The sequence below is a fragment of the Astyanax mexicanus genome, chromosome 4 (assembly GCF_023375975.1).
Source record: "Astyanax mexicanus isolate ESR-SI-001 chromosome 4, AstMex3_surface, whole genome shotgun sequence".
Classification (NCBI taxonomy): Eukaryota; Metazoa; Chordata; class Actinopteri; order Characiformes; family Acestrorhamphidae; genus Astyanax; species Astyanax mexicanus.
The window spans coordinates 25,193,275-25,220,157 of NC_064411.1; the positions used below are offsets into that span (position 1 = coordinate 25,193,275).

The 26,883-nt window shown below is 42.2% G+C and overlaps 2 protein-coding genes across 3 annotated transcripts in view; one reads left to right on the forward strand and one right to left on the reverse strand.

Moving 5' to 3' along the window:
- cactin overlaps positions 1–22,352 on the forward strand; it is a 61,785-nt gene extending 39,433 nt beyond the window's left edge. Inside the window, exons 9-10 of the mRNA XM_049476773.1 lie at positions 19,340–19,761; positions 20,681–22,352. Of these exons, the coding sequence (XP_049332730.1) occupies positions 19,340–19,761; positions 20,681–21,171 (913 nt within the window). The 3' untranslated portion in view covers positions 21,172–22,352. The remainder of the gene's footprint in view (positions 1–19,339; positions 19,762–20,680) is intronic.
- Positions 22,353–23,891: 1,539 nt separating this feature from the next.
- sema4e (semaphorin 4e) overlaps positions 23,892–26,883 on the reverse strand; it is a 124,351-nt gene continuing 121,359 nt past the window's right edge. For both annotated transcript variants that reach the window (XM_022663652.2, XM_022663653.2), the window contains one exon: positions 23,892–26,633. In XM_022663652.2, coding sequence (XP_022519373.2) covers positions 26,032–26,633 — 602 coding nt within the window. In that variant the 3' untranslated portion in view covers positions 23,892–26,031. The remainder of the gene's footprint in view (positions 26,634–26,883) is intronic.

Here is a 26,883-nt window from a genome sequence, read left to right on the forward strand (position 1 = left end):
AGGCAGTTGCTAACATTTTCCAGGTGGTTGCTAAGTGGTTACTAGGTAGTTGCTAACATATTCCAGGTGGTTGCTAGGCAGCTGCTAAGTGGTTGCTAGGCAGTTGCTAACGTTTTCCAGGTGGTTGCTAAGTGGTTGCTAGGCAGTTGCTAACGTTTTCCAGGTGGTTGCTAGGCAGTTGCTAAGTGGTTGCTAGGCAGTTGCTAACGTTTTCCAAGTGGTTGCTAGGCAGTTGCTAAGTGGTTGCTAGGCAGTTGCTAACGTTTTCCAGGTGGTTGCTAAGTGGTTGCTAGGCAGTTGCTAACGTTTTCCAGGTGGTTGCTAGGCAGTTGCTAAGTTGTTGCTAGGCAGTTGCTAACGTTTTCCAGGTGGTTGCTAAGTGGTTGCTAGGCAGTTGCTAACGTATTCCAGGTGGTTGCTAGGCAGTTGCTAAGTGGTTGCTAGGCAGTTGCTAACGTTTTCCAGGTGGTTGCTCAGTGGTTGCTAGGCAGTTGCTAACGTTTTCCAGGTGGTTGCTAAGTGGTTGCTAGGCAGTTGCTAACGTATTCCAGGTGGTTGCTAGGCAGTTGCTAAGTGGTTGCTAGGCAGTTGCTAACGTTTTCCAAGTGGTTGCTAGGCAGTTGCTAAGTGGTTGCTAGGCAGTTGCTAACGTTTTCCAGGTGGTTGCTAAGTGGTTGCTAGGCAGTTGCTAACGTTTTCCAGGTGGTTGCTAGGCAGTTGCTAAGTGGTTGCTAGGCAGTTGCTAACGTTTTCCTAGTGGTTGCTAAGGTGTTGCTAAGTGGTTGCTAGGCAGTTGCTATCGTTTCTAAAGTGGTTGCTAAGCTGTTGCTAGGCTGTTTCTAACGTTTTCCTGGTGGTTGCTAAGGTGTTGCTAACTGGTTGCTAGGCAGTTGCTATCATTTCTAAAGTGGTTGCTAAGTGGTTGCTAGGCAGTTGCTAACGTTTTCCAGGTGGTTGCTAAGGTGTTGCTAAGTGGTTGCTAGGCAGTTGCTAACGTTTTCCAGGTGGTTGCTAAGGTGTTGCTAACTGGTTGCTAGGCAGTTGCTATAATTTCTAAAGTGGTTGCTAAGTGGTTGCTAGGCAGTTGCTAACGTTTTCCTAGTGGTTGCTAAGGTGTTGCTAAGTGGTTGCTAGGCAGTTGCTATCGTTTCTAAAGTGGTTGCTAAGTGGTTGCTAGGCAGTTGCTAACGTTTTCCAGGTGGTTGCTAAGGTGTTGCTAACTGGTTGCTAGGCAGTTGCTAACGTTTTCCAGGTGGTTGCTAAGGTGTTGCTAACTGGTTGCTAGGCAGTTGCTATAATTTCTAAAGTGGTTGCTAAGTGGTTGCTAGGCAGTTGCTAACGTTTTCCAGGTGGTTGCTAAGCAGTTAATAGGTGGTTGCTAAACCCTGGCTGGGGTGCCGGGGTGTCCAAACTTTTGACTGATAGCTGCTCCATACAGCAGCTCCTCCATACACTCACAGTACTGGAGGAGCAGGGGAGAGAAGGGGTTCCGTGCGCAGAGCTGCTCGTGTGTGAGATGGAACTCTGGGCCCCCCATTCATTTCTATGGGAAAACTTCGTACGACATTTGTACGAAATCCGTACGACGTATCGTTTCGTAAAGCATATTTTCGGAAAGAACTCACTAAGTTCTATAGACCATCCGAATTTCGTCTTCATATCTCAAAAATTCTGACGTTCACAGCCGTTCAAAAATCTTCTAGTTCATTGTCTATGGAAAAAAGGGCGTACGTTTACGAAGTTTTTACGAAAACCGTACGATATATCGCTCCAAAAAGCACAAGCAACGTAATTCACTATAGGTCCCACGATCCCTGAAAGTTTCGTGATTCTACGTTAAAAGCCCTAGGAGGAGTAGCGTTTAACAAAAGTGAGGAAGAATAATAATAATAATAATAATAATAATAATAATAATAAGAAGATTACGAAGAACAAGAAGTTGCCTTTTCCAAGCCAACTTAACTAGAAAAGGAAAGTTCGATAACGAACTTTAAGTTGGCTTGGAAAAGTACGTTAATAACGTTGAAAAAGTTAAAATGGTTGCTAAGATATTTCTGTCTAAAGCGTGTGAAGAGTGGTTGCTTTGCTGTTGACTTTCAGCTAAATGTTAAAGTCTAAAAAGTTTTGGCTAACATGGTGAAAAGCTAATAATTGTCTTATAAAGTAATATAAACACTTTACTTTATATATACCTATATAAAGTAAAGTGTTGCTAAGTGGTTGCTAGGTAGTTACTAGGCAGTTGCTAATGTATTCCACATCGTTGCTTAGTGTTTGCTAATTGGTTGCTAAGCAGATTCTTACATATTCCAGGTGGTTGCTAAGCTGTTGCTAACTGGTTGCTAGGCAATTGCTAATGTATTCCACATGGTTGTTAAGTGGTTGCTAGGCAGTTTCTAATATTTTCCAGGTGGTTGCTAAGTGGTTGCTAACTGGTTGCTATGCAGTTGCTAACATATTCCACATGGTTTCCAAGTGGTTGCTAAGGTGTTGATACGGTATCCGGGTTGGTTGCTAAGGTGTTGCTAGGTGGTTGCTAAGGTGTTGCTATGGTATCCAGGGTGGTTGGTAAGGTGTTGCTAGGTGGTTGCTAGGTGGTTGCTAAGGTGTTGCTATGGTATCCGGGGTGTTGCCAAGGTGTTGCTAGGTGGTTGCTAGGGTGTTGCTAGGCGGTTGCTAGGCGGTTGCTATGGTATCCGGGGTGGTTGCTAAGGTGTTGCTAGGTGGTTGCTAGGTGGTTGCTAAGGTGTTGCTATGCGGTTGCTAAGGTGTTGCTATGGTATCTGGGGTGGTTGCTAAGGTGTTGCTAGGTGGTTGCTAGGGTGTTGCTATGGTATCTGGGGTGGTTGCTAAGGTGTTGCTAGATGGTTGCTAAGGTGTTGCTATGGTATCCGGGGTGGTTGCTAAGGTGTTGCTAGGTGGTTGCTAAGGTGTTGTTATGGTATCCTGGGTGGTTGCTAAGGTGTTGCTAGGTGGTTGCTAGGCGGTTGCTAAGGTGTTGTTATGGCATCCGGGGTGGTTGCTAAGATGTTGCTAGGTGGTTGCTAAGGTGTTGCTATGGTATCCGGGGTGGTTGCTAAGGTGTTGCTAGGTGGTTGCTAAGGTGTTGCTAGGTGGTTGCTAAGGTGTTGCTATGGTATCTGGGGTGGTTGCTAAGGTGTTGCTAGGCGGTTGCTAAGGTGTTGCCAGGTGGTTGCTAAGGTGTTGCTATGGTATCCGGGTGGTTGCTAGGTGGTTGCTAAGGTGTTGCTAGGCGGTTGCTATGGTATCTGGGTTGGTTGCTAAGGTGTTGCTAGGTGGTTGCTAAGGTGTTGCTAGGTGGTTGCTAGGTGGTTGCTAAGGTGTTGCTAGATGGTTGCTAAGGTGTTGCTATGGTATCCGGGGTGGTTGCTAAGGTGTTGCTAGGTGGTTGCTAGGTGGTTGCTAAGGTGTTGCTATGTTATCCTGGGTGGTTGCTAAGGTGTTGCTAGGTGGTTGCTAGGCGGTTGCTAAGGTGTTGCTATGGTATCCGAGGTGGTTGCTAAATGGTTACTAGGCAGTTCCTAACGTATTCCACATGGTTGCTAAGTGGTTGCTAGGCACTTGCTAATGTTTTCCAGGTGGTTGCTAAGGTGTATCTAACTGGTTGCTAGGCAGTTGCTAATATTTCTGAAGTGGTTGCTAAGCAGTTGCTAGGCAGTTGTTAACGTTTTCCAGGTGGTTGCTAAGGTGTTGCTAACTGGTTGCTAGGCAGTTGCTAACGTATTCCACATGGTTGCTAAGTGGTTGCTAGGCAGTTGCTAACATTTTCCAGGTGGTTGCTAAGGTGTTGCTAACTGGTTGCTAGGCAGTTGCTAACATATTCCAGACATAAAAAGAAAGAGAAAGCAAGACATAGAAAAGTAGAGTGAAAGAGAAGTAGAGAGAAGAGCGAGAAATAAAGAAAGAGTAAGAGAGAATAGAGAAATAGAAAAGTAGCGAGAAAGAGAAATTGAGACGTAGAGAGAGTGAGAAAGAGAGAAAGAAAGAGTGAGAAATAGAGAAGTAGAGAGAGAGTGAGAAAGAGAGTGAGAAATTCAGAAGTAGAGTGAGAAAGAGAGTGAGAAATAGAGAAGTAGAGAGAGTGAGAAAGAGAGAGTGAGAAATAAAGAAATGTAAAGAGCAAAAGAGAGAGTGAGAAATAGAGAAGTAGAGAGAAAAAGATATAGAGACATAGAGCGTGAGAAAGAGATAAGTAGAGAGCAAAAGAGATTGAGAAATAGAGAAGTAGAGAGCAAAAGAGAGAGTGAGAAATAGAGACGTAGAGAGAGTGAGAAATAGAGAAGTAGAGAGCAAAAGAGAGTGAGAAATAGAGAAGTAGAGAGAGTGAGTAAGAGAGTGTGAGAAATAGAGACGTAGAGAGAGAGTGAGAAAGAAAGAGTGAGAAATAGAGAAGTAGAGAGCAAAAGAGAGTGAGAAATAGAGAAGTAGAGAGCAAAAGAGAGTGAGAAATAGAGACATAGAGAGAGAGTGAGAAAGAGAGAGTGAGAAATAGAGAAGTAGAGAGCAAAAGAGAGAGTGAGAAGTAGAGAGCAAAAGAGAGAGTGAGAAATAGAGACGTAGAGAGAGAGTGAGAAAGAGAGAGTGAGAAATAGAGAAGTAGAGAGCAAAAGAGAGTGAAAAGTAGAGAGAGTGAGAAAGAGAGAGTGAGAGAAGTAGAGAGAGAGTGAGAAAGAGAGAGTGAGAGAAGTAGAGAGAGAGTGAGAAAGAGAGAGTGGTTGCTAAACAGTTAATAGGTGGTTGCAAAGCGCTGGCTGAGGTGCCCGGGGTGTCCAAACTTTTGACTGATAGCTGCTCCATACAGCAGCTCCTCCATACACTCCCAGTACTGGAGGAGCAGGGGAGAGAAGGGGTTCCGTGCGCAGAGCTGCTCGTCTGTGAGATGGAACTCTGGGCCCCCCATTCATTTCTATGGGAAAACTTCGTACGACAATTGTACGAAAACCGTACGTCGTATCGCTTCGCAATCTTTTATTAATTTAAAGATCTTGATAAGATCTATTAGCTCGCCGAATTTGGTCTCCGTATCTCAAAAATTGTGACCGTCGCGGACGTTCAAAATTCTCCCCCATTCATTCCTATGGGGAAAAAATGCGTACGTTTACGAAGTTTTTACGAAAACCGTACGATAAATCGCTCCAAAAAGCACAAGCAACGTAATTCACTATAGGTCCTACGATCCGTGAAAGTTTCGTGATTCTACGATAAAAGCTCTAGGAGGAGTAGCGTACAGAAAAAAAGGCGTAAGAATAATAATAATAATAAGAAGAAGAAAACGAAGAACAATAAGTTGGCTTTTCCAAAGCCAACTTAACTAGAAAAGGAAAGTTCGATAACGAACTTTAAGTTGGCTTGGAAAAGTACGTTAAATAGTTAAATAACGTTGAATAGTTAAAATGGTTGCTAAGATATTTCTGTCTAAAGCGTGTGAAGAGTGGTTGCTATGCTGTTGACTTTCGGCTAAATGTTGAAGTCCAAAAAGTTTTGGCTAACATGGTGAAAAGCTTATAATTATCTTATAAAGTAAAGTGTTGCTAAGTGGTTGCTAGGTAGTTGCTAGGCAGTTGCTAATGTAGTCCACATCGTTGCTTAGTGCTTGCTAATTGGTTGCTAGGCAGTTGCGAACATATTCCAGGTGGTTGATAAGCTGTTGCTAACTTGTTGCTAGGCAATTCCTAACGTATTCCAAATGGTTTTTAAGTGGTTATTAGGCAGTTTCTAATATTTTCCAGGTGGTTGCTAACTGGTTGCTATGGTATCTGGGGTGGTTGCTAAGGTGTTGCTAGGTGGTTGCTAAGGTGTTGCTATGGTATCTGGGGTGGTTGCTAAGGTGTTGCTAGGTGGTTGCTAGAGGGTTGCTAGGTGGTTGCTAAGGTGTTGCTATGGGATCCGGGGTGGTTGCTAAGGTGTTGCTATGGTATCCGGGTTGGTTGCTAAGGTGTTGCTAGGTGGTTGCTAAGGTGTTGCTATGGTATCCAGGGTGGTTGCTAAGGTGTTGCTAGGTGGTTGCTAGGGTGTTGCTAGGCGGTTGCTATGGTATCCAGGGTGGTTGCTAAGGTGTTGCTAGGTGGTTGCTAAGGTGTTGCTAGGTGGTTGCTATGGTGTTGCTATGGTATCCGGGGTGGTTGCTAAGGTGTTGCTAGGTGGTTGCTAAGGTGTTGCTATGGTATCCTGGGTGGTTGCTAAGGTGTTGCTAGGTGGTTGCTAGGCAGTTGCTAAGGTGTTGCTATGGTATCCTGGGTGGTTGCTAAGGTGTTTCTAGGTGGTTGCTAAGGTGTTGCTAGGTGGTTGCTAAGGTGTTGCTAGGTGGTTGCTAAGGTGTTGCTATGGTATCTGGGGTGGTTGCTAAGGTGTTGCTAGGTGGTTGCTAGGCGGTTGCTTAAGTGTTGCTATGGTATCCGGGGTGGATGCTATGGTGTGGTTGCTAAGGTGTTGCTAGGTGGTTGCTAAGGTGTTGCTATGGTATCCAGGGTGGTTGCTAAGGTGTTGCTAGGTGGTTGCTAAGGTGTTGCTATGGTATCCTGGGTGGTTGCTAAGGTGTTTCTAGGTGGTTGCTAAGGTGTTGCTAGGTGGTTGCTAAGGTGTTGCTATGGTATCCAGGGTGGTTGCTAAGGTGTTGCTAGGTGGTTGCTAGGTGGTTGCTAGGGTGTTGCTAGGTGGTTGCTAAGGTGTTGCTATGGTGTCCAGGGTGGTTGCTAAGGTGTTGCTAGGTGGTTGCTAAGGTGTTGCTAGGTGGTTGCTAAGGTGTTGCTATGGTATCCAGGGTGGTTGCTAAGGTGTTGCTAGGTGGTTGCAAGGTGGTTGCTAAGGTGTTGCTAGGCGGTTGCTAAGGTGTTGCTATGGTGTCTAGGGTGGTTGCTAAGGTGTTGCTAGGTGGTTGCTAAGATGTTGCTATGGTATCTGGGGTGGTTGCTAAGGTGTTGCTAGGTGTATCTAACTGGTCGCTAGGCAGTTGCTACCATTTCTAAAGTGGTTGCTAAGCAGTTGCTAGGCAGTTGCTAACGTTTTCCAGGTGGTTGCTAAGGTGTTGCTATCTGGTTGCTAGGCAGTTGCTAACGTATTACACATGGTTGCTAAGTGGTTGCTAGGCAGTTGCTAATGTTTTCCAGGTGGTTGCTAAGGTGTATCTAACTGGTTCCTAGGCAGTAGTAGATAAAAAGAAAGAGTGTTAAATGTAGAAGTACAGAAAAAGGGAGAGCCTGAAATAGAGAAGTAGAGAGAAAATCAGCGTGAGAAGTAGAGAAAGAACACCCGAGAATGTGAGAAAAAGAGTGACAAGTAGAGAGAAATATTGAGCGAGAGAAAGAGAATTAGGGAAAAAGAGAGATCGAGAAATAAAGAAGTAGAGAAAGAAAAAGGATGTAGTAGAGAGATAGATAGAAAGAGAAAGCAAGACAGAAAAGTAGAGTGAAAGAGAAGTAGAGAGAAGAGCGAGAAATAAAGAGAGAGTAAGAGAGAAATAGAGAAATAGAAAAGTAGAAAGAAAGAGACATAGAAAAGTAGAGAGAGTGAGAAAGAGAGAGTGAGAAATAGAGAAGTAGAGAGAGTGAGAAAGAGAGAGTGAGAAATAGAGAAGTAGAGAGAGTGAGAAATAGAGACGTAGAGAGAGAGTGAGAAAGAGAGTGAGAAATAGAGAAGTAGAGAGAGAGTGAGAAATAGAGACGTAGAGAGAGAGTGAAAAAGAGAGTGAGAAATATAGAAGTAGAGAGAGTGAGAAATAAAGAGAAATAGAGACGTAGAGAGAGAGTGAAAAAGAGAGTGAGAAATATAGAAGTAGAGAGAGTGAGAAATATAGAAGTAGAGAGAGAGTGAGAAATAGAGACGTAGAGAGAGAGTGAGAAATAGAGACGTAGAGAGAGAGTGAGAAAGAGTGAGAAATAGAGAAGTAGAGAGAGTGAGAAATAGAGACGTAGAAAAGAGTGAGAAAGAGAGAGTGAGAAATAGAGAAGTAGAGAGAGTGAGAAATAGAGACGTAGAGAGAGAGTGAGAAATAGAGAAGTAGAGAGCAAAAGAGAGAGTGAGAAGTAGAGAGCAAAAGAGAGAGTGAGACAGAGAAGTAGAGAGCAAACGAGAGAGTGAGAAGTAGAGAAGTAGAGAGCAAAAGAAAGAGTGAGAAATAGAGAAGTAGAGAGAGAGTGGGAAAGATAGAGTGAGAATTAGAGAAGTAGAGAGAGAGTGACAAAGAGAGAGTGAGATAGAGAAGTAGAGAGAGAGTGAGAAATAGAGACGTAGAGAGAGTGAGAAAGAAAGAGTGAGATAAAGAAGTAGAGAGAGAGTGAGAAATAGAGTGAGAAATAGAGACGTAGAGAGAGAGTGAGAAAGAGAGTGAGAAATAGAGGAGTAGAGAGCAAAAGAGAGTGAGAAATAGAGAAGTAGAGAGCAAAAGAGAGAGTGAGAAGTAGAGAAGTAGAGAGCAAAAGAAAGAGTGAGAAATATAGAAATAGAGAGAGAGTGGGAAAGAGAGTGAGAATTAGAGAAGTAGAGAGCGAAAGAGAGAGTGAGAAAGAGAGAGTGGTTGCTAAGCAGTTAATAGGTGGTTGCTAAACCCTGGCTGGGGTGCCGGGGTGTCCAAACTTTTGACTGATAGCTGCTCCATACAGCAGCTCCTCCATACACTCACAGTACTGGAGGAGCAGGGGAGAGAAGGGGTTCCGTGCGCAGAGCTGCTCGTGTGCGAGATGGAACTCTGGGCCCCCCATTCATTTCTATGGGAAAACTTCGTACGAAAATTGTACGAAAACCGTACGTCGTATCGCTTCGCAACCTGCTATTAATTTAAAGATCTCGGTAAGGTCTATAAGCTCGCCAAATTTGGTCTTCGTATCTCAAAAATTGTGGCGGTTACGGACGTTTAAAATTTCGCCCCATTCATTCCTATGGGGAAAAAATGCGTACGTTTACGAAGTTTTTACGAAAACCGTACGATAAATCGCTCCAAAAAGCACAAGCACGCTAAGTTGGCATAGGTCCTACGATCCGTGAAAGTTTCGTGATTCTATGTTGAAAGCTCTAGGAGGAGTAGCGTACAGAAAAAAAGGCGTAAGAATAACTAGAAAAGGTAAAGTTCGTGAACGAACTTTAAGTTGGCTTGGAAAAGAACGCTAATAACGTTAAAAAGTTAAAATGGTTGCTAAGCTTTTTCCGTCTGAAGAGTGTGAAGAGTCATTGATATGCTGTTAACTTTTGGCTAAACGCTAAATGCTAAAAACGCTGAAATCTAAAAACATTTGGTTAAACGCTGAAATCTAAAAACATTTGGTTAAATGCTGAAATCTAAAAACGTTTGATTAAACGCTGAAATCTAAAAACGTTTGGTTAAACGCTGAAATCTAAAAACATTTAGTTAAATGCTGAAATCTAAAAACGTTTGATTAAACGCTGAAATCTAAAAACGTTTGGTTAAACGCTGAAATCTAAAACAGTTTGATTAAACACTGAAATCTAAAAACGCTTGTTTAAATGCTGAAATCGTAAAACTTTTGGTTAAACTTTTGATTGCTAATGTGTTGCTAGGCAGTTGCTATCATTTCTGAAAAGGTTGCTAAGCTGTTGCTAGGCAGTTGCTAATGTTTTCCAGGTGGTTGTTAAGCTATTGCTAACTGGTTGCTAGGCAATTGCTAACATATACCAGGTAGTTGCTAAGGTGTTGCTAGGTGGTTGCTAGGGTGTTGCTAGGTTGTTGCTAAGGTGTTGCTATGGTATCTGGGGTGGTTGCTAAGGTGTTTCTAGGTGGTTGCTAGGTGGTTGCTAAGGTGTTGCTATGGTATCCGGGGTGGTTGCTAAGATGTTGCTAGGTGGTTGCTAAGGTGTTGCTATGCGGTTGCTAAGGTGTTGCTATGGTATCTGGGGTGGTTTCTACGGTGTTGCTAGGCAGTTGCTAACGTTTTCCAGGTGGTTGCTAAGGTGTTGCTAAGTGGTTGCTAGGCAGTTGCTAACGTTTTCCAGGTGGTTGCTAAGGTGTTGCTAAGTGGTTGATAGGCAGTTGCTATCGTTTCTAAAGTGGTTGCTAGGCAGTTGCTAACGTTTTCCATGTGGTTGCTAAGTGGTTGCTAGGCAGTTGCTATCGTTTCTAAAGTGGTTGCTAGGCAGTTGCTAACGTTTTCCATGTGGTTGCTAAGTGGTTGCTAGGCAGTTGCTATCATTTCTAAAGTGGTTGCTAAGTGGTTGCTAGGCAGTTGCTAACATTTTCCTAGTGGTTGTTAAGGTGTTGCTAAGTGGTTGCTAGGCAGTTGCTATCATTTCTAAAGCGGTTGCTAGGCAGTTGCTAACGTTTTCCATGTGGTTGCTAAGTGGTTGCTAGGCAGTTGCTATCATTTCTAAAGTGGTTGCTAAGTGGTTGCTAGGCAGTTGCTAACGTTTTCCAAGTGGTTGCTAGGCAGTTGCTAAGTGGTTGCTAGGCAGTTGCTAACATTTTCCAGGTGGTTGCTAAGTGGTTGCTAGGTAGTTGCTAACATATTCCAGGTGGTTGCTAGGCAGCTGCTAAGTGGTTGCTAGGCAGTTGCTAACGTTTTCCAAGTGGTTGCTAAGTGGTTGCTAGGCAGTTTCTAACGTTTTCCAGGTGGTTGCTAGGCAGTTGCTAAGTGGTTGCCAGGCAGTTGCTAACGTTTTCCAAGTGGTTGCTAGGCAGTTGCTAAGTGGTTGCTAGGCAGTTGCTAACGTTTTCCAGGTGGTTGCTAAGTGGTTGCTAGGCAGTTGCTAACGTTTTCCAGGTGGTTGCTAGGCAGTTGCTAAGTGGTTGCTAGGCAGTTGCTAACGTTTTCCAGGTGGTTGCTCAGTGGTTGCTAGGCAGTTGCTAACGTTTTCCAGGTGGTTGCTAAGTGGTTGCTAGGCAGTTGCTAACGTATTCCAGGTGGTTGCTAGGCAGTTGCTAAGTGGTTGCTAGGCAGTTGCTAACGTTTTCCAAGTGGTTGCTAGGCAGTTGCTAAGTGGTTGCTAGGCAGTTGCTAACGTTTTCCAGGTGGTTGCTAAGTGGTTGCTAGGCAGTTGCTAACGTATTCCAGGTGGTTGCTAGGCAGTTGCTAAGTGGTTGCTAGGCAGTTGCTAACGTTTTCCAAGTGGTTGCTAGGCAGTTGCTAAGTGGTTGCTAGGCAGTTGCTAACGTTTTCCAGGTGGTTGCTAGGCAGTTGCTAAGTGGTTGCTAGGCAGTTGCTAACGTTTTCCAAGTGGTTGCTAGGCAGTTGCTAAGTGGTTGCTAGGCAGTTGCTAACGTTTTCCAGTTGGTTGCTAAGGTGTTGCTAAGTGGTTGCTAGGCAGTTGCTAACGTTTTCCAGGTGGTTGCTAAGGTGGTTGCTAAGCAGTTATTAGGTGGTTGCTAAGCCCTGGCTGGGGTTCCGGGGTGTCCAAACTTTTGACTGATAGCTGCTCCATACAGCAGCTCCTCCATACACTCACAGTACTGGAGGAGCAGGGGAGAGAAGGGGTTCCGTGCGCAGAGCTGCTCGTGTGTGAGATGGAACTCTGGGCCCCCCATTCATTTCAATGGGAAAACTTCGTACGACATTTGTACGAAAACCGTACGACGTATCGTCGAAACGTTAAAATTTTCGGAAAGAACGCGGTAAGGTCTATAGACCGTCCGATTTTTGTATTTGTATGTCAAAAATTGTGGCGGTTACGGACGTTTAAAATTTCGCCCCATTCATTCCTATGGGAAAAAAATGCGTACGTTTACGAAGTTTTTACGAAAACCGTACGATATATCGCTTAAAAAAGCACAAGCAACCTATTCGGGTATAGGTCCTACGATACTGCAAAGTTTCGTGGTTCTACGTCAAAAGCCCAAGGAGGAGATAGTGATTAAATTTTGAGCGCGGAATAATAATAATAACTAGAAAAGGTAAAGTTCGTGAACGAACTTTAAGTTGGCTTGGAAAAGAACGCTAATAACGTAAAAAAGTTAAAATGGTTGCTAAGCTTTTTCCGTCTGAAGAGTGTGAAGAGTCATTGATATGCTGTTAACGCTAAATGCTAAAAACGCTGAAATCTAAAAACATTTGGTTAAACGCTGAAATCTAAAAACATTTGGTTAAACGCTGAAATCTAAAAACATTTGGTAAACGCTGAAATCTAAAAATGTTTGATTAAAAGCTGAAATCTAAAAATGTTTGGTTAAAAGATGAAATCTAAAAACATTTGGTTAAACGCTGAAATCTAAAAACGTTTGATTAAACGCTGAAATCTAAAAACGTTTGGTTAAACGCTGAAATCTAAAAACGCTTGTTTAAATGCTGAAATCGTAAAACTTTTGGTTAAACTTTTGATTGCTAATGTGTTGCTAGGCAGTTGCTATCATTTCTAAAAAGGTTGCTAAGCTGTTGCTAGGCAATTGCTAATGTTTTCCAGGTGGTTGCTAAGCTGTTGCTAACTGGTTGCTAGGCAATTGCTAACATATAACAGGTGGTTGCTAAGGTGTTGCTAGGTGGTTGCTAGGGTGTTGCTAGGTTGTCGCTAAGGTGTTGCTATGGTATCCGGGGTGGTTGCTAAGATGTTGCTAGGTGGTTGCTAACGTGTTGCTAGGTGGTTGCTAAGGTGTTGCTATGGTATCCGGGGTGGTTGCTAAGGTGTTGCTAGGTGGTTGCTAGGGTGTTGCTATGCGGTTGCTAAGGTGTTGCTATGGTATCCGGGGTGGTTGCTAAGGTGTTGCTAGGTGGTTGCTAGGGTGTTGCTATGATATCTGGGGTGGTTGCTAAGGTGTTGCTAGGTGGTTGCTAGGGTGTTGCTAGGTGGTTGCTAAGGTGTTGCTATGGTATCTGGGGTGGTTGCTAAGGTGTTGCTAGGTGGTTGCTAGGGTGTTGCTAGGTGGTTGCTAAGGTGTTGCTATGCGGTTGCTAAGGTGTTGCTATGGGACCTGGGGTGGTTGCTAAGGTGTTGCTAGGTGGTTGCTAGGGTGTTGCTATGGTATCCGGGGTGGTTGCTAAGGTGTTGCTAGGTGGTTGCTAGGTGGTTTCTAAGGTGTTGCTAGGTGGTTGCTAAGGTGTTGCTATGGTATCTAGGGTGGTTGCTAAGGTGTTGCTAGGTGGTTGCTATGTGGTTGCTAAGGTGTTGCTATGCGGTTGCTAAGGTGTTTCTAAAGTGGTTGCTAAGTGGTTGCTAGGCAGTTGCTATCGTTTTCCTAGTGGTTGTTATGGTGTTGCTAAGTGGTTGCTAGGCAGTTGCTATCATTTCTAAAGTGGTTGCTAAGTGGTTGCTAGGCAGTTGCTAACGTATTCCAGGTGGTTGCTAGGCAGTTGCTAAGTGGTTGCTAGGCAGTTGCTAACGTTTTCCAGGTGGTTGCTAAGTGGTTGGTAGGCAGTTGCTAACGTTTTCCAGGTGGTTGCTAGGCAGTTGCTAACGTTTTCCAGGTGGTTGCTAGGCAGTTGCTAAGTGGTTGCTAGGCAGTTGCTAACGTTTTCCAAGTGGTTGCTAGGCAGTTGCTAAGTGGTTGCTAGGCAGTTGCTAACATTTTCCAGGTGGTTGCTAAGTGGTTGCTAGGTAGTTGCTAACATATTCCAGGTGGTTGCTAGGCAGCTGCTAAGTGGTTGCTAGGCAGTTGCTAACGTTTTCCAGGTGGTTGCTAAGTGGTTGCTAGGCAGTTGCTAACATTTTCCAGGTGGTTGCTAGGCAGTTGCTAAGTGGTTGCTAGGCAGTTGCTAACGTTTTCCAGGTGGTTGCTAAGTGGCTGCTAGGCAGTTGCTAACGTTTTCCAGGTGGTTGCTAGGCAGTTGCTAACGTTTTCCAGGTGGTTGCTAAGTGGTTGCTAGGCAGTTGCTAACGTATTCCAGGTGGTTGCTAGGCAGTTGCTAAGTGGTTGCTAGGCAGTTGCTAACGTTTTCCAGGTGGTTGCTCAGTGGTTGCTAGGCAGTTGCTAACGTTTTCCAGGTGGTTGCTAAGTGGTTGCTAGGCAGTTGCTAACGTATTCCAGGTGGTTGCTAGGCAGTTGCTAAGTGGTTGCTAGGCAGTTGCTAACGTTTTCCAAGTGGTTGCTAGGCAGTTGCTAAGTGGTTGCTAGGCAGTTGCTAACGTTTTCCAGGTGGTTGCTAAGTGGTTGCTAGGCAGTTGCTAACGTTTTCCAGGTGGTTGCTAGGCAGTTGCTTAGTGGTTGCTAGGCAGTTGCTAACGTTTTCCAAGTGGTTGCTAGGCAGTTGCTAAGTGGTTGCTAGGCAGTTGCTAACGTTTTCCAGGTGGTTGCTAAGTGGTTGCTAGGCAGTTGCTAACATTTTCCAGGTGGTTGCTAGGCAGTTGCTAAGTTGTTGCTAGGCAGTTGCTAACGTTTTCCAGGTGGTTGCTAAGTGGTTGCTAGGCAGTTGCTAACGTATTCCAGGTGGTTGCTAGGCAGTTGCTAAGTGGTTGCTAGGCAGTTGCTAACATTTTCCAGGTGGTTGCTCAGTGGTTGCTAGGCAGTTGCTAACGTTTTCCAGGTGGTTGCTAAGTGGTTGCTAGGCAGTTGCTAACGTATTCCAGGTGGTTGCTAGGCAGTTGCTAAGTGGTTGCTAGGCAGTTGCTAACGTTTTCCAAGTGGTTGCTAGGCAGTTGCTAAGTGGTTGCTAGGCAGTTGCTAAAGTTTTCCAGGTGGTTGCTGAGGTGGTTGCTAAGGTGTTGATAAGTGGTTGCTAAGCCCTGGCTGGGGTGCTGGGGTGTCCAAACTTTTGACTGATAGCTGCTTTATACAGCAGTTCCTCCATAAACACACAGTACTGGAGGAGCAGGGGAGAGAAAGGGTTCCGTGCGCAGAGCTGCTCGTGTGTGAGATGGAACTCTGGGCCCCCCATTCATTTCTATGGGAAAACTTCGTACGACATTTGTACGAAAACCGTACGACGTATCGTCGAAACGTTAAAATTTTCGGAAAGAACACGCTAAGTTCTATAGACCGTCCGATTTTTGTCTTTGTATGTCAAAAATTGTTACCTACACAAACGTTCAAAGTTGTCCCCCATTCATTTCCTATGGGAAAAAAAAGCGTACGTTTACGAAGTTTTTACGAAAACCGTACGATGTATCGCTTAAAAAAGCACAAGCAACCTATTCGGGTATAGGTACTACGATACTGCAAAGTTTCGTGGTTCTACGTCAAAAGCCCTAGGAGGAGATAGTGATTAAATTTTGAGCGCGGAATAATAATAATAACTAGAAAAGGCAAAGTTCGTGAACGAACTTTAAGTTGGCTTGGAAAAGAACGATAATAACGTTAAAAAGTTAAAATGGTTGCTAAGCTTTTTCCGTCTGAAGAGTGTGAAGAGTCATTGATATGCTGTTAACTTTTGGCTAAACGCTAAATGCTAAAAACGCTGAAATCTAAAAACATTTGGTTAAATGCTGAAATCTAAAAACATTTGGTTAAACGCTGAAATCTAAAAACGTTTGATTAAACGCTGAAATCTAAAAACGTTTGATTAAACGCTGAAATCTAAAAACGTTTGGTTAAACGCTGAAATCTAAAAACGTTTGGTTAAACGCTGAAATCTAAAAATGTTTGATTAAACGCTGAAATCTAAAAACGTTTGGTTAAACGCTGAAATCTAAAAACATTTGATTAAACACTGAAATCTAAAAATAATTGTTTAAATGCTGAAATCGTAAAACTTTTGGTTAAACTTTTGATTGCTAATGTGTTGCTAGGCAGTTGCTATCATTTCTGAAAAGGTTGCTAAGCTGTTGCTAGGCAGTTGCTAATGTTTTCCAGGTGGTTGCTAAGCTATTGCTAACTGGTTGCTAGGCAATTGCTAACATATACCAGGTAGTTGCTAAGGTGTTGCTAGGTGGTTGCTAGGGTGTTGCTAGGTTGTTGCTAAGGTGTTGCTATGGTATCTGGGGTGGTTGCTAAGATGTTGCTACGTGGTTGCTAGGGTGTTGCTATGGTATCCGGGGTGGTTGCTAAGGTCTCGCTAGGTGGTTGCTAGGGTGTTGCTAGGTGGTTGCTAAGGTGTTGCTATGGTATCTGGGGTGGTTGCTAAGGTGTTTCTAAGTGGTTGCTAGGTGGTTGCTAAGGTGTTGCTATGGTATCCTGGGTGGTTGCTAAGATGTTGCTAGGTGGTTGCTAAGGTGTTGCTATGGTATCTGGGATGGTTGCTAAGGTGTTTCTAGGTGGTTGCTAGGTGGTTGCTAAGGTGTTGCTATGGTATCCGGGGTGGTTGCTAAGATGTTGCTAGGTGGTTGCTAAGGTGTTGCTATGCAGTTGCTAAGGTGTTGCTATGGTATCTGGGGTGGTTGCTACGGTGTTGCTAGGTGGTTGCTAAGGTGTTGCTATGGTATCCGGGGTGGTTGCTAAGATGTTGCTAGGTGGTTGCTAAGGTGTTGCTATGCAGTTGCTAAGGTGTTGCTATGGTATCTGGGGTGGTTGCTACGGTGTTGCTAGGTGGTTGCTAAGGTGTTGCTATGGTATCCAGGGTGGTTGCTAAGGTGTTGCTAGGTGGTTGCTAGGTGGTTGCTAAGGTGTTGCTATGGTATCTGGGTTGGTTGCTAAGTTGTTGCTAGGTGGTTGCTAGGCAATTGCTATCATTTCTAAAGTGGTTTCTAAGTGGTTGTTAGGCAGTTGCTAACGTTTCTAAGGTGGTTGCTAAGTGGTTGCTAACGTTTTCCTAGTGGTTGTTAAGGTGTTGGTAAGTGGTTGCTAGGCTGTTGCTATCATTTCTAAAGTGGTTGCTAGGCAGTTGCTATCGTTTCTAAGGTGGTTGCTAAGTGGTTGCTAACGTTTTCCTAGTGGTTGTTAAGGTGTTGCTAAGTGGTTGCTAGGCAGTTGCTAACGTTTTCCAGGTGTTTGCTAAGTGGTTGCTAAGTGGTTGCTAAGCAGTTGCTATAATTTCTAAAGTGGTTGCTAAGTTGTTGCTAAGTGGTTGCTAGGCAGTTGCTAACGTTTTCCAGGTGGTTGCTAAGGTGTTGCTAAGTGGTTGCTAGGCAGTTGCTAACGTTTTCCAGGTGGTTGCTAAGCAGTTAATAGGTGGTTGCTAAAACCTGGCTGGGGTGCCGGGGTGTCCAAACTTTTGACTGATAGCTGCTCCATACAGCAGCTCCTCCATACACTCACAGTACTGGAGGAGCAGGGGAGAGAAGGGGTTCCGTGCGCAGAGCTGCTCGTGTGTGAGATGGAACTCTGGGCCCCCCATTCATTTCTATGGGAAAAATTCGTACGACAATTGTACGAAAACCGTACGTCGTATCACTTCGCAACCTCCTATTAATTTAAAGATCTCGATAAGATCTATAAGCTCGCCGAATTTGGTGTTCGTATCTCAAAAATTGTGGCGGTTACGGACGTTTAAAATTTGGCCCCATTCATTCCTATGGGAAAAAAATGCGTACGTTTACGAAGTTTTTACGAAAACCGTACGATGTATCGCTTAAAAAAGCACAAGCAACCTATTCGGGTATAGGTCCTACGATACTGCAAAATTTCGTGGTTCTACGTCAAAAGCCCTAGGAGGAGATAGTGATTAAATTTTGAGCGCGGAATAATAATAATAAGAAGATTACGAAGAACAAGAAGTTGGCTTTTCCAAGCCAACTTAATAATAATAAGAAGAAGATTACGAAGAACAAGAAGTTGGCTTTTCCAAGCCAACTTAATAATAAGAAGATTACGAAGAACAAGAAGTTGGCTTTTCCAAGCCAACTTAATAATAATAATAATAATAAGAAGATTACGAAGAACAAGAAGTTGGCTTTTCCAAGCCAACTTAATAATAAGAAGATTACGAAGAACAAGAAGTTGGCTTTTCCAAGCCAACTTAATAATAAGAAGAAGATTACGAAGAACAAGAAGTTGGCTTTTCCAAGCCAACTTAATTATAGGAGGCCTCAGGTGCCCCAATCCACTCTGGTACTATTGGGCAGCTCAATTGAGGACCACAATATATTAATTTGCATACAAGCCCCTTTCATCTTGGATGAATATTGAAAATTGCTCTCTCCTTCTTCCTCTCCAACAGTACATATATTCAACAAGTGTCAAAAAGTTTAAAAAAGGGATGAAAAATCATATAGTCAGAAATATGTATAAATATGTATACATATATAAGTATAAATAATTTAGTATCAGGTTAGTATCAGGTTTTAGCAAATAGGCTAGAAAATCATTAATTCAAACATTTGGGGTCCTTTTATGGAATATCTAGAGAGTATGGATCTGAGGGGTAGGTGGAGTGAGGTGGAAGAGGTGGAAGAGGTGTAGTGAGGCTCTAGGTAATGTTGAAAAATAAAATATGAAAAGGGTGCCGTGCAAAAGTATTTAGCCCAACTTTACTCAACACAACTTTATCAAGTTTCTTCATTATGCTGTTTGTTCACTGGTGTTCTCTAACAAACCACTGGGGTTGATACAGAACAGCTGTATTTACACTGAGACTAAATGACACACAGCTGGACTCTGTTAACTAATTCAGTGACTTCTAAAGACAGATAATGGCACTGGATTTTATTTAGGGGCTTTAGAGCAAAGGGGGCTGAATAGTTTTGCACGTCACACGTTCAGAGTTTTTTTTCCTTATTTTGAATCACATAGCAATATGACAGCAAGTCCACAAGTCCTCCAGCAGCCAGATGAGCCAGAGTAGCGGGAAGACTGGATAGGTGTAATGAAGTATCTGCTAAGGCTCTGCTAAAACTCTCCATGAGACTGTACCTATCTTTTGAAATTGAAATTGAAATTAACAATATTTTGTTCATTTATCTGGAATGCTACTATTGGTGTCACTTTCCCATTTTTGTTTTATATAAATCGTGTTTGCTATTTTCGCCTCTTGAAGTCCCCTGTATATCTTCGCTGTTCCATGAAAAACCCTTATCTCCAAAACAGCAACTTTACAGGAGAGAGAAAAAACCTTGTAAACTTTAAATGGAAGTCAATGTAAAAAGAGTTTATTTCAGGTCATTTTGAAGAGTTTCTATTGGTCCGTTCATTAAGAAATTTTGCCACAGTGTAAGGGACAGTTTGTCTGTTCAAATTATGTAGTAAACTAATTTTTAACATTTATCAAAAACTGGTGATAAAATAGTGAAAAGAGAATCGTGGTAAAGCAAAAGAAAAATCTAAACTACTCAACTAGTTCACAAACGTTCAAGCAGCTGTATATAAACACACACACACACACACACACACTACTTATTAAAAAATACAGTTTGCATATAATAGGAACAACCATGTGAATTAAGTAATTGTATAATTGTATGGTAAACTGTTACCTGTTACAGTGTTGAGTGTGCTTGTTAAACTCAGTGACAACAGAACTGAGAAAGCTGTGAACTTTGCCCATCAAAACTTGGCTTGCCTGTTTTTTTATATTGGGGGGAAAAAAGAGTCTGGGTCAGCATTTTATGACCATGATCTTGGGTGCTTTTTCTATTTTAGAACAAAAGAGGCGGAGTCTCCACAAGAGCAAAGGGAGGTGGGTCCATCTACCAGCTCTCTATCAGAGACTACCACCAGGATGGAGAAGGTGGAGAGTGGATCAACAGTGGATAATGAGGAAGATGAAGAAGAGCCAAGTGCCTCTTCACATCCTGGAACTTCTAAGAAAAAGTGCCGAGACGGGGAAGAGAGGGAGGAGAATAAGGAAGAGGAGGGAGAAGAGGACGGAGAGAAGAGTGGAGGTGTGGAGGTGGTGTTAACCGAGGAGGACCTGATTCAGCAGAGCCAGGCAGAGTACGATTCGGGCCGATACAGCCCCACCCTCCTGCAGTCATCAGAGCTCCCGCTGGACACCCACACCATCGATGTGGAGGAGGACCTGCAGCGCCTCCACCTGGCACGCAGACAGCTACAGGTCACAGGTACATAGAAACAGAGTCTGTAGCGCCACGCCGCTTGTGGGGAAAAATATTCTGCTCGGTTTGAATAGAAGTGAATGAAAAATTGTGGCCCACATGTCTTTTACATTTTCAAGAATTGATATTTAAACAATCCCAAAAATGATTAGACATTTAGTGTTTAGACAGCACTAATATAACATAGCAGCAGAATTGTATAACTCAAACTAAAACTAAACTAGTAAATGCTATAATTTCAAGCTTTTTTTGGATTACAGAACACTGCCTTTACCAAAATAATGCCTTTAAAATGAATTACTATTAAATATCATGATTATAGTATAGTATAGTATAATTATAGAGTAGTTAAGTCAACGCTATTGGCAGAAACATGAATCTGGAAAGGGCCATCTCTGCATTCCTAATGCAAAACCTATTTTTACCCTACAGTGAAACTAGGGATGCACTGAAAAACAGAAACAGAACAAAAGTACACATTTGGCCAAATGATAAATGTGTATTACCAGATCCTGAACAGTTTTTTTGCAAGTTTTTTTTTTTTATTTTGACACTTTTTTTTCTTTTTAAAAAGCAAAACAAAAATTTTGAAAAAAATAAAAATAAATTTACCAACAAAGTACAATACATTTACCTGAGGCTGTAATTCTGATTAGAAATTATCCCTCATTTTTGATAAAAGGATGATTGCACTGATCTGTTAGAATAAGTCCTGATGTTTAATATTATACCTGTATGATTTCTGTACTTCAGTTATGAAGCTCAGAACAGCGCATGTAGTTGCTGACTTAAAATAATTAACATAATTATGGTGGCATTAAGTTGAACCACATTATTATTTATTTTATTATATATATATATATATATATATATATATATATATATATATATATATAATATTTAATGATTTCCAATTTCTGTTTAGGTGATGCTAGTGAGAGTGCTGAGGACGCATTTGTGCGCCGTGCCAAAGAGGGCATGGGTGGTGACGAGGCTCAGTTCAGCGTGGAACTTCCCCTGACAGGGAAGATGTACCTATGGGCTGACAAATACCGTCCGCGCAAGCCTCGCTTCTTCAACCGTGTGCACACAGGATTCGAGTGGAACAAGTACAATCAGACGCATTACGACTTCGACAACCCGCCGCCGAAAATCGTTCAAGGCTACAAGTTCAACATCTTCTACCCTGACCTCATCGACAAACGATCCACGCCGCAGTATTTCTTGGAGCCCAGCCCTGACAACAAGGACTTCGGCATCCTGCGCTTTCATGCGGGGCCGCCGTATGAGGACATCGCATTTAAAATCGTCAATAGGGAGTGGGAGTATTCCCATCGACACGGCTTCCGCTGCCAGTTTGCTAATGGGATCTTCCAGCTGTGGTTCCACTTTAAGCGTTATCGTTACAGGAGATAAAGATCAGGAGCTGTGGCTGAACATTACCTGATCTATAGTCTTAATAAGAATGGACATCAGCGAGAATAGGACAAGTTATTAAGGGCTTTGGCTCTATTGAGATGACTCTGCTACATCAAGCTGTCAGGGCCAGTTTACCTGGCGTTAAAGTGTGTTTTTGGTGATCAGGTTCAGTTTTACTTGTGTACTAAAGCATAAAAAACAACAGGGAAACCATGCAGACATCATTTAACTGATCTGCAAATTAAAGGAGAAATACACTGATAGTGTTTCCACTGATAACTCATTCCCTTAGCCTGCATTTTTCTTTTAATTTCATATGTCCTTTTGAATGCTCTTTCACCACCCACTGTGTGATTCACGTGGGTGTAGTAAAAAACATGATAGAGTACTTACCTTTGTTGAATAGCCCACCTCCGCTCTCTCTCAGCTTTCTGAGATCCAGTAATTTTGTGCTTTTTGCCCAGCACTCTGTACAACAGCTGCTTTGGGGCATATTTTGCCCCAATAAATTGCTTTTTACACTGTTTTCCAGGCTCAAAGTAGCTCCAGACCTCATTGGTTGAATCCGAAGAGCTCTGATATTTATAACAGTGCCTTAAAAAGTGCACAAGAAGCTTATTAAAAAAACCCTGTTTACAACCCATAGTGCAGGTAAACCTCCGGGTCATAGACATATATACATAGACTCTCCATAGGCTGCCTCCTGCTATAGCAGCCAGTGCCCTGTGCATTTATTTACACTGAGGAAAGTGTTTAATACACCTATAATAATCACAATTCTACCAATTTTTATCCAATTTTCACGGTTTGGTTTGTTACAAAGGGCAGAGACGAAAACTGGGAAAACTAAAATGGGAAAACTAAAATGAATCCTATCCAAACAGTCAATAGGCTTATATTAGATTTATTAGAATTAAAGTTATTAGAGTATTTAGTGAAACCCCTAATGTTTAGGGGGTCAAATAAACCCCATGTTATAGGGTGATTAGAGGACTATATCAGATTCTGGACTGCTGAAACTATTAAAAAATAAAATTGTGTATTTTTTACTGGTCAGCAAACTTTCAGCCAATGTATATTCCTGTTTGCAATGGCTTGTATTTCCTTGTTGCAATCTCTGAGGTTATTAGTGTTGCTCTTTTTATTATTATGACTTAAATAAAAGTTTCCTTTCTTTGTGTTTTGTATGTTTGACTATTATCAACATTTTGGGGGGAAAAAACTATTAATACAGAATGTGCTTTTTTATTTACACTTATTCTTACAATAATTTAATAAAAATAATTTAAATTCTTTAAAAATATTTTCCAAAGTATTGTCTTATTTTTAGTTGAATCAATAACATACAGAATGTAGAACACAATAAAATTATACATTTTAATAACTAGAATTAATCAGTTTAAATGATTAGAATTAATTAGAAGGGGGAGGCTTGTTTTTAAAGGTGTTGTTAGTTATTACAAAGGAAAAATATAAACATTTTTTATTTTTTTTTATTTTATCGTAGTTGTCATTTTTTTTTGTTGTTTTTCTGTTGCCAGTTTTTTTCTCATACTGGCCACTGGATATTCAACATGGAAAGAAATCTCTCTGAGGGTGTGAAGTTTTCTACCACCTTAAAACTGAGATACAGCACGTGTGCAGTTTTTCACTACAGGCTTCACTCAGAACAGGCTTCCCCAGGGTCAAACAAAGAAGCAGGGTCCACGTGTTCAGCATAATATTCAGATGCATGAGTGCTGCCAGTATTGCTGCAGAGCTTGAAGAAGTGGGAGGTCGGCCTGCAGTGCTCACACTTAAAATAACACACTGCATCACCTCTGTTTGCATGGCACTGTTCTAGAAGCAGCCTCTTCTGAAGCTGATGCACAAGAAAGCCTAAAGACAGTTTGCAGAAGACAAGCAGAATAAGATCATGAATTACAGGAACTATAAACTTGTTAGGCTCAGATCGTATCTAGCATCCTGTTGAGTAGTACCAAGGCAACTGTCCCCTGCTTAATGTGGGTCTGAGTAATTCTGACAATATAGAGCTGTATTCCAACATGTGACATTTTAAAGCAGTGCATGAACCACTCCCTCTGGAAACTGGGCTACGAGGCAGTTTTGCAACAAGATACTGACCTCAAACACACCTCCGAGATGACAACTGCCTCAAAGAGGAAGCTGAAAGTAAAGGACTGGGCAAGCATGTCTCCAGATGTCTTTCTTCCTTGTGGAAGAGGATTCCCATAGCAACTTGTGAAGTTTTAGTGAACTTCATGCCCAAGAGAGTCAAGGCAGTGCTGGAAGAATAATGATGATAATATATTGACACTTGAGCTGAATTTCACTTATTTTCACTTTTGTTGGGTTTAGAAATGAATGGTTGTGTGTTGAGTTATTTAGAGGGTACAGTAAATTTACAGTGTAATACATTATCTGTATAGTGAATAATTTACACTGTATGTGAAGTGATCTTTAGTTTTGTCCCATGAGAAGATTATATTATATAATTTTATATTATAAAATATATAAGATTATAAGATTATATATATACAATATTTTTAATTTGAAGGGTGTTCTTACTTTTGTGAGATACTGTATATATTCTTAAGAAAATAAAATGTAAGAAAGTAAGTTAGTTGCAAGTAAGTTTTTTGGGGGCGGCTGCATTTAAAGATATTCTTAAGAGATACTTTTCTTAAAGATATACTAAAAAAAGTTACCTGCTGACATTTCTAAAATTATAATCACATGCCCTTGTAGTTTATTAATCAATATAAAAATATACCAATAGATTACAAACTGCATTAGATATTGTTTGTTCTAAGTAGATAATGCATAGCCATCATATGTCTCATCCTCTGTCGTATTGCTTCTGTTAACCCATTCCTATTAATTACAACTTTGAGATGAACTTTAATTTACTCTCAACAAACGATCAGTCACAGATCTACAAAATCACAGACTCCATCTAATGTCCATTCTTATGCTTTCAGTCATACTGATGTAGATGTTTGCCAAGGCAACTGATCATGGAGCAGCTCCACCCGCAGCAAGTTTTAACAGGGTACATATTTAAACAGCAGTGAGTAAGGGCTGGATTCACTGGATGAATGAGGGTATTCTGTGTCAGATGTTTTATAGAAATGTCACCTGGTGCCTCACGAAGAAATACATGGAAAAATGCTGTGTAGTAAATTCCAGAATTCCAATTCAGCAAAACATACTTTTTCTTACAGTTGCAAAAACAAGTATGTGAACCCTTTGGGATTACTTGGTCATTAAATGTGTTCTGATCTTCATCTAAGTCACAACAACAGACAAACACAATCTGCTAAACTAATACCACATAATAATTATATATTTGCATGGTTTTATTGAACACAGCATGTTAACATTTACAGTGAGGGGTAAAAAAAAAAAGGATGTGAATTTTTGACCCTCCTTTGGTGGCAAAACCTCAACCAGACGTTTCCTGTAGTTGCAGATCAGACCTGTACAACAGTCAGGAGGAGGAATTATGTCATGCCACAGCATCTCTATTGGGTTGAGGTCAGGACTCTCCAGAAGGCATATTTTCTTCTTTTGAAGCCGTTCATTGCTAATTGTTGATTTACTTCTATGTTTTGGGTTGTTGTCCTGTTGTTACAACGGGATTTCATTGGTAAATTTGGGATTTCCTTTTCCTGTTGATGACGGCAACCTGTCCAGGCCCTGAGGCAGCAAAGCAGCCCCAAACCATGATGCCCCCTCCACCAGTTGGGATGAGGTTTTGATGATGGTGTGCTGTGCCTTTTTTTCTCCACACATAGCGTTGTGTGTTCCTTCCAACCTACTCAATTTAGGTTTCATTTGTCCACAATATATTTAGGCAGGACTGCTGAGAAACATCCAGGTGCTCTTTTGCAAATGTTAAATGTGCAGCACTGTTTTTTTTAATAGCACTCTTTAACCAACACATCCAATCTCATCACATCCTGGCTCCAATTAGCTCTTAGAAAAGTCATTAGCCTGTGGTTTTGACATTCCCCCATGATTCTTACAATTAAGCAGACTGTGTTTGTCTATTGTTGCAGCTTAGATGAAGATCAGAACACATTTAATGACCAATTTATGCAGAAATCCAAGTAATCCCAAATGGTTCACATTCTTTCAACTGCTGTTCATGTAGAAAGCTATACATTTCATTATCTTAAGAGTTCTGGCCTGGTTAATGCAGTTTTTTAATCCTAGTCCTGCCCTGCACATTATGGTGGTTTCCCAGCTTTAGGCTGTTTCCACATTTACATTTTTTTGGTCCAAACCAAAAAAGCAGGTGTGAAAGGGGCTGCAAACCACTTTTTTAAGGTTTGAAATTTCAGGCCAAATACAGGAATTTGAATCAGGCTGTCCTCATCAATAAAACAACAGAAGAAAAAGAAGTGATGTTAAAATCTGACTCCAGAACTAACCTTCTCAAACCAGCTCACTAAACCTTGCCCAGTTTCTACAAGTACGGCTGGACAGTACGGTCAAAATGTTCTTCATTTGGGGCTCTGAGTGGTTTAGTGGACTAAGGCACTCCCACTATGATCAGATGATTGCTGGTTCGAATCTCGGTCAATTGACCTTGCTCTTTCTGGGTGGGTACAGTAGGTGGCGCTCTCTTCACCCATTAAATTCCAAGGTGACGTTGGTCAACACATGCTTGCTGGCAACTTTGTAATGCTACATCAGCAGCAGTTTGAAAAGAGGTGGTAGCTGTCTTTACATCTGTTGGGGAAGGCATGTGCGAGTCTTCACCCTCCTGATGGTGGTAGTGATGGGGGAGTTCAGCTGAATGGATGGGGTAGTCAGCATAGCTAAATTGAGGAGGAAAAAAAAAGACTTAGATTATGTAATCTGCTGGGCTGTGTTCTTTCCCTCAGATCTTCTGTTGTGGTTATTATTACTGTTGCTGGTGCTGCCCTCCCTCTGTATTTTCCCGTCCGCAGGCCGCAGCAGCTCCAGAGTGCGGACAGACTCTTGCCCACCCTCAGCTTCCTGCTCCTGAGTGCATCGCCGTCCCAGGATGCTGAAATGCCCTTTGTAGAAGTTCCATATAACTAGTGCTGCCAGCATTATCGACAGCAAAACGACCATGATCTGGAGTGCCACCACCGTGTTCTGCGTCGTTTGCGCCTGTGGCAGTAACACAGTTGCATCCTCCGACTGGCAGGCTTGCCCGGATGCCAGCCTCAGCTCATACGATGCGATCCCAGTTACATAGTCCTGGCTGTTGGAGGATTCCACAGACCTGCAGGTGTAGAAGCCACTGGCTTCAGCTGAGGCGTTTAGAATCAGCAGACCGTCCTGGTTAATCTGGTATGCGTCAGAGCTGATAACTGAACGACTGTCTACCTGCCACTCCACACGGGCCAGATTAGAACCCGGCCGGCACAACAGCTTGACGGTGTTTCCCGGAAGGAAGGACAGATTCACTGCTTTAGAGCTTTCTGTAACACATACAAAAAATCTGTTTACAATTTCTATGTATGTTAGACTAAAACAACACACAGGATAGTTAAAACACTAACCACAAGCACAAATATATTTCAAATTAAATTGTGTTGTGTAATTTGATCTATTAAAATCTCAAAGAATAATATGCTGAAAAGAATGTGCTTATCTTCAAGAACAAAGCAATCCACTGCAAGGACACAGCGCCCTCTAGTGGATGTTCAGCCTAGTACAACACTGCTGACT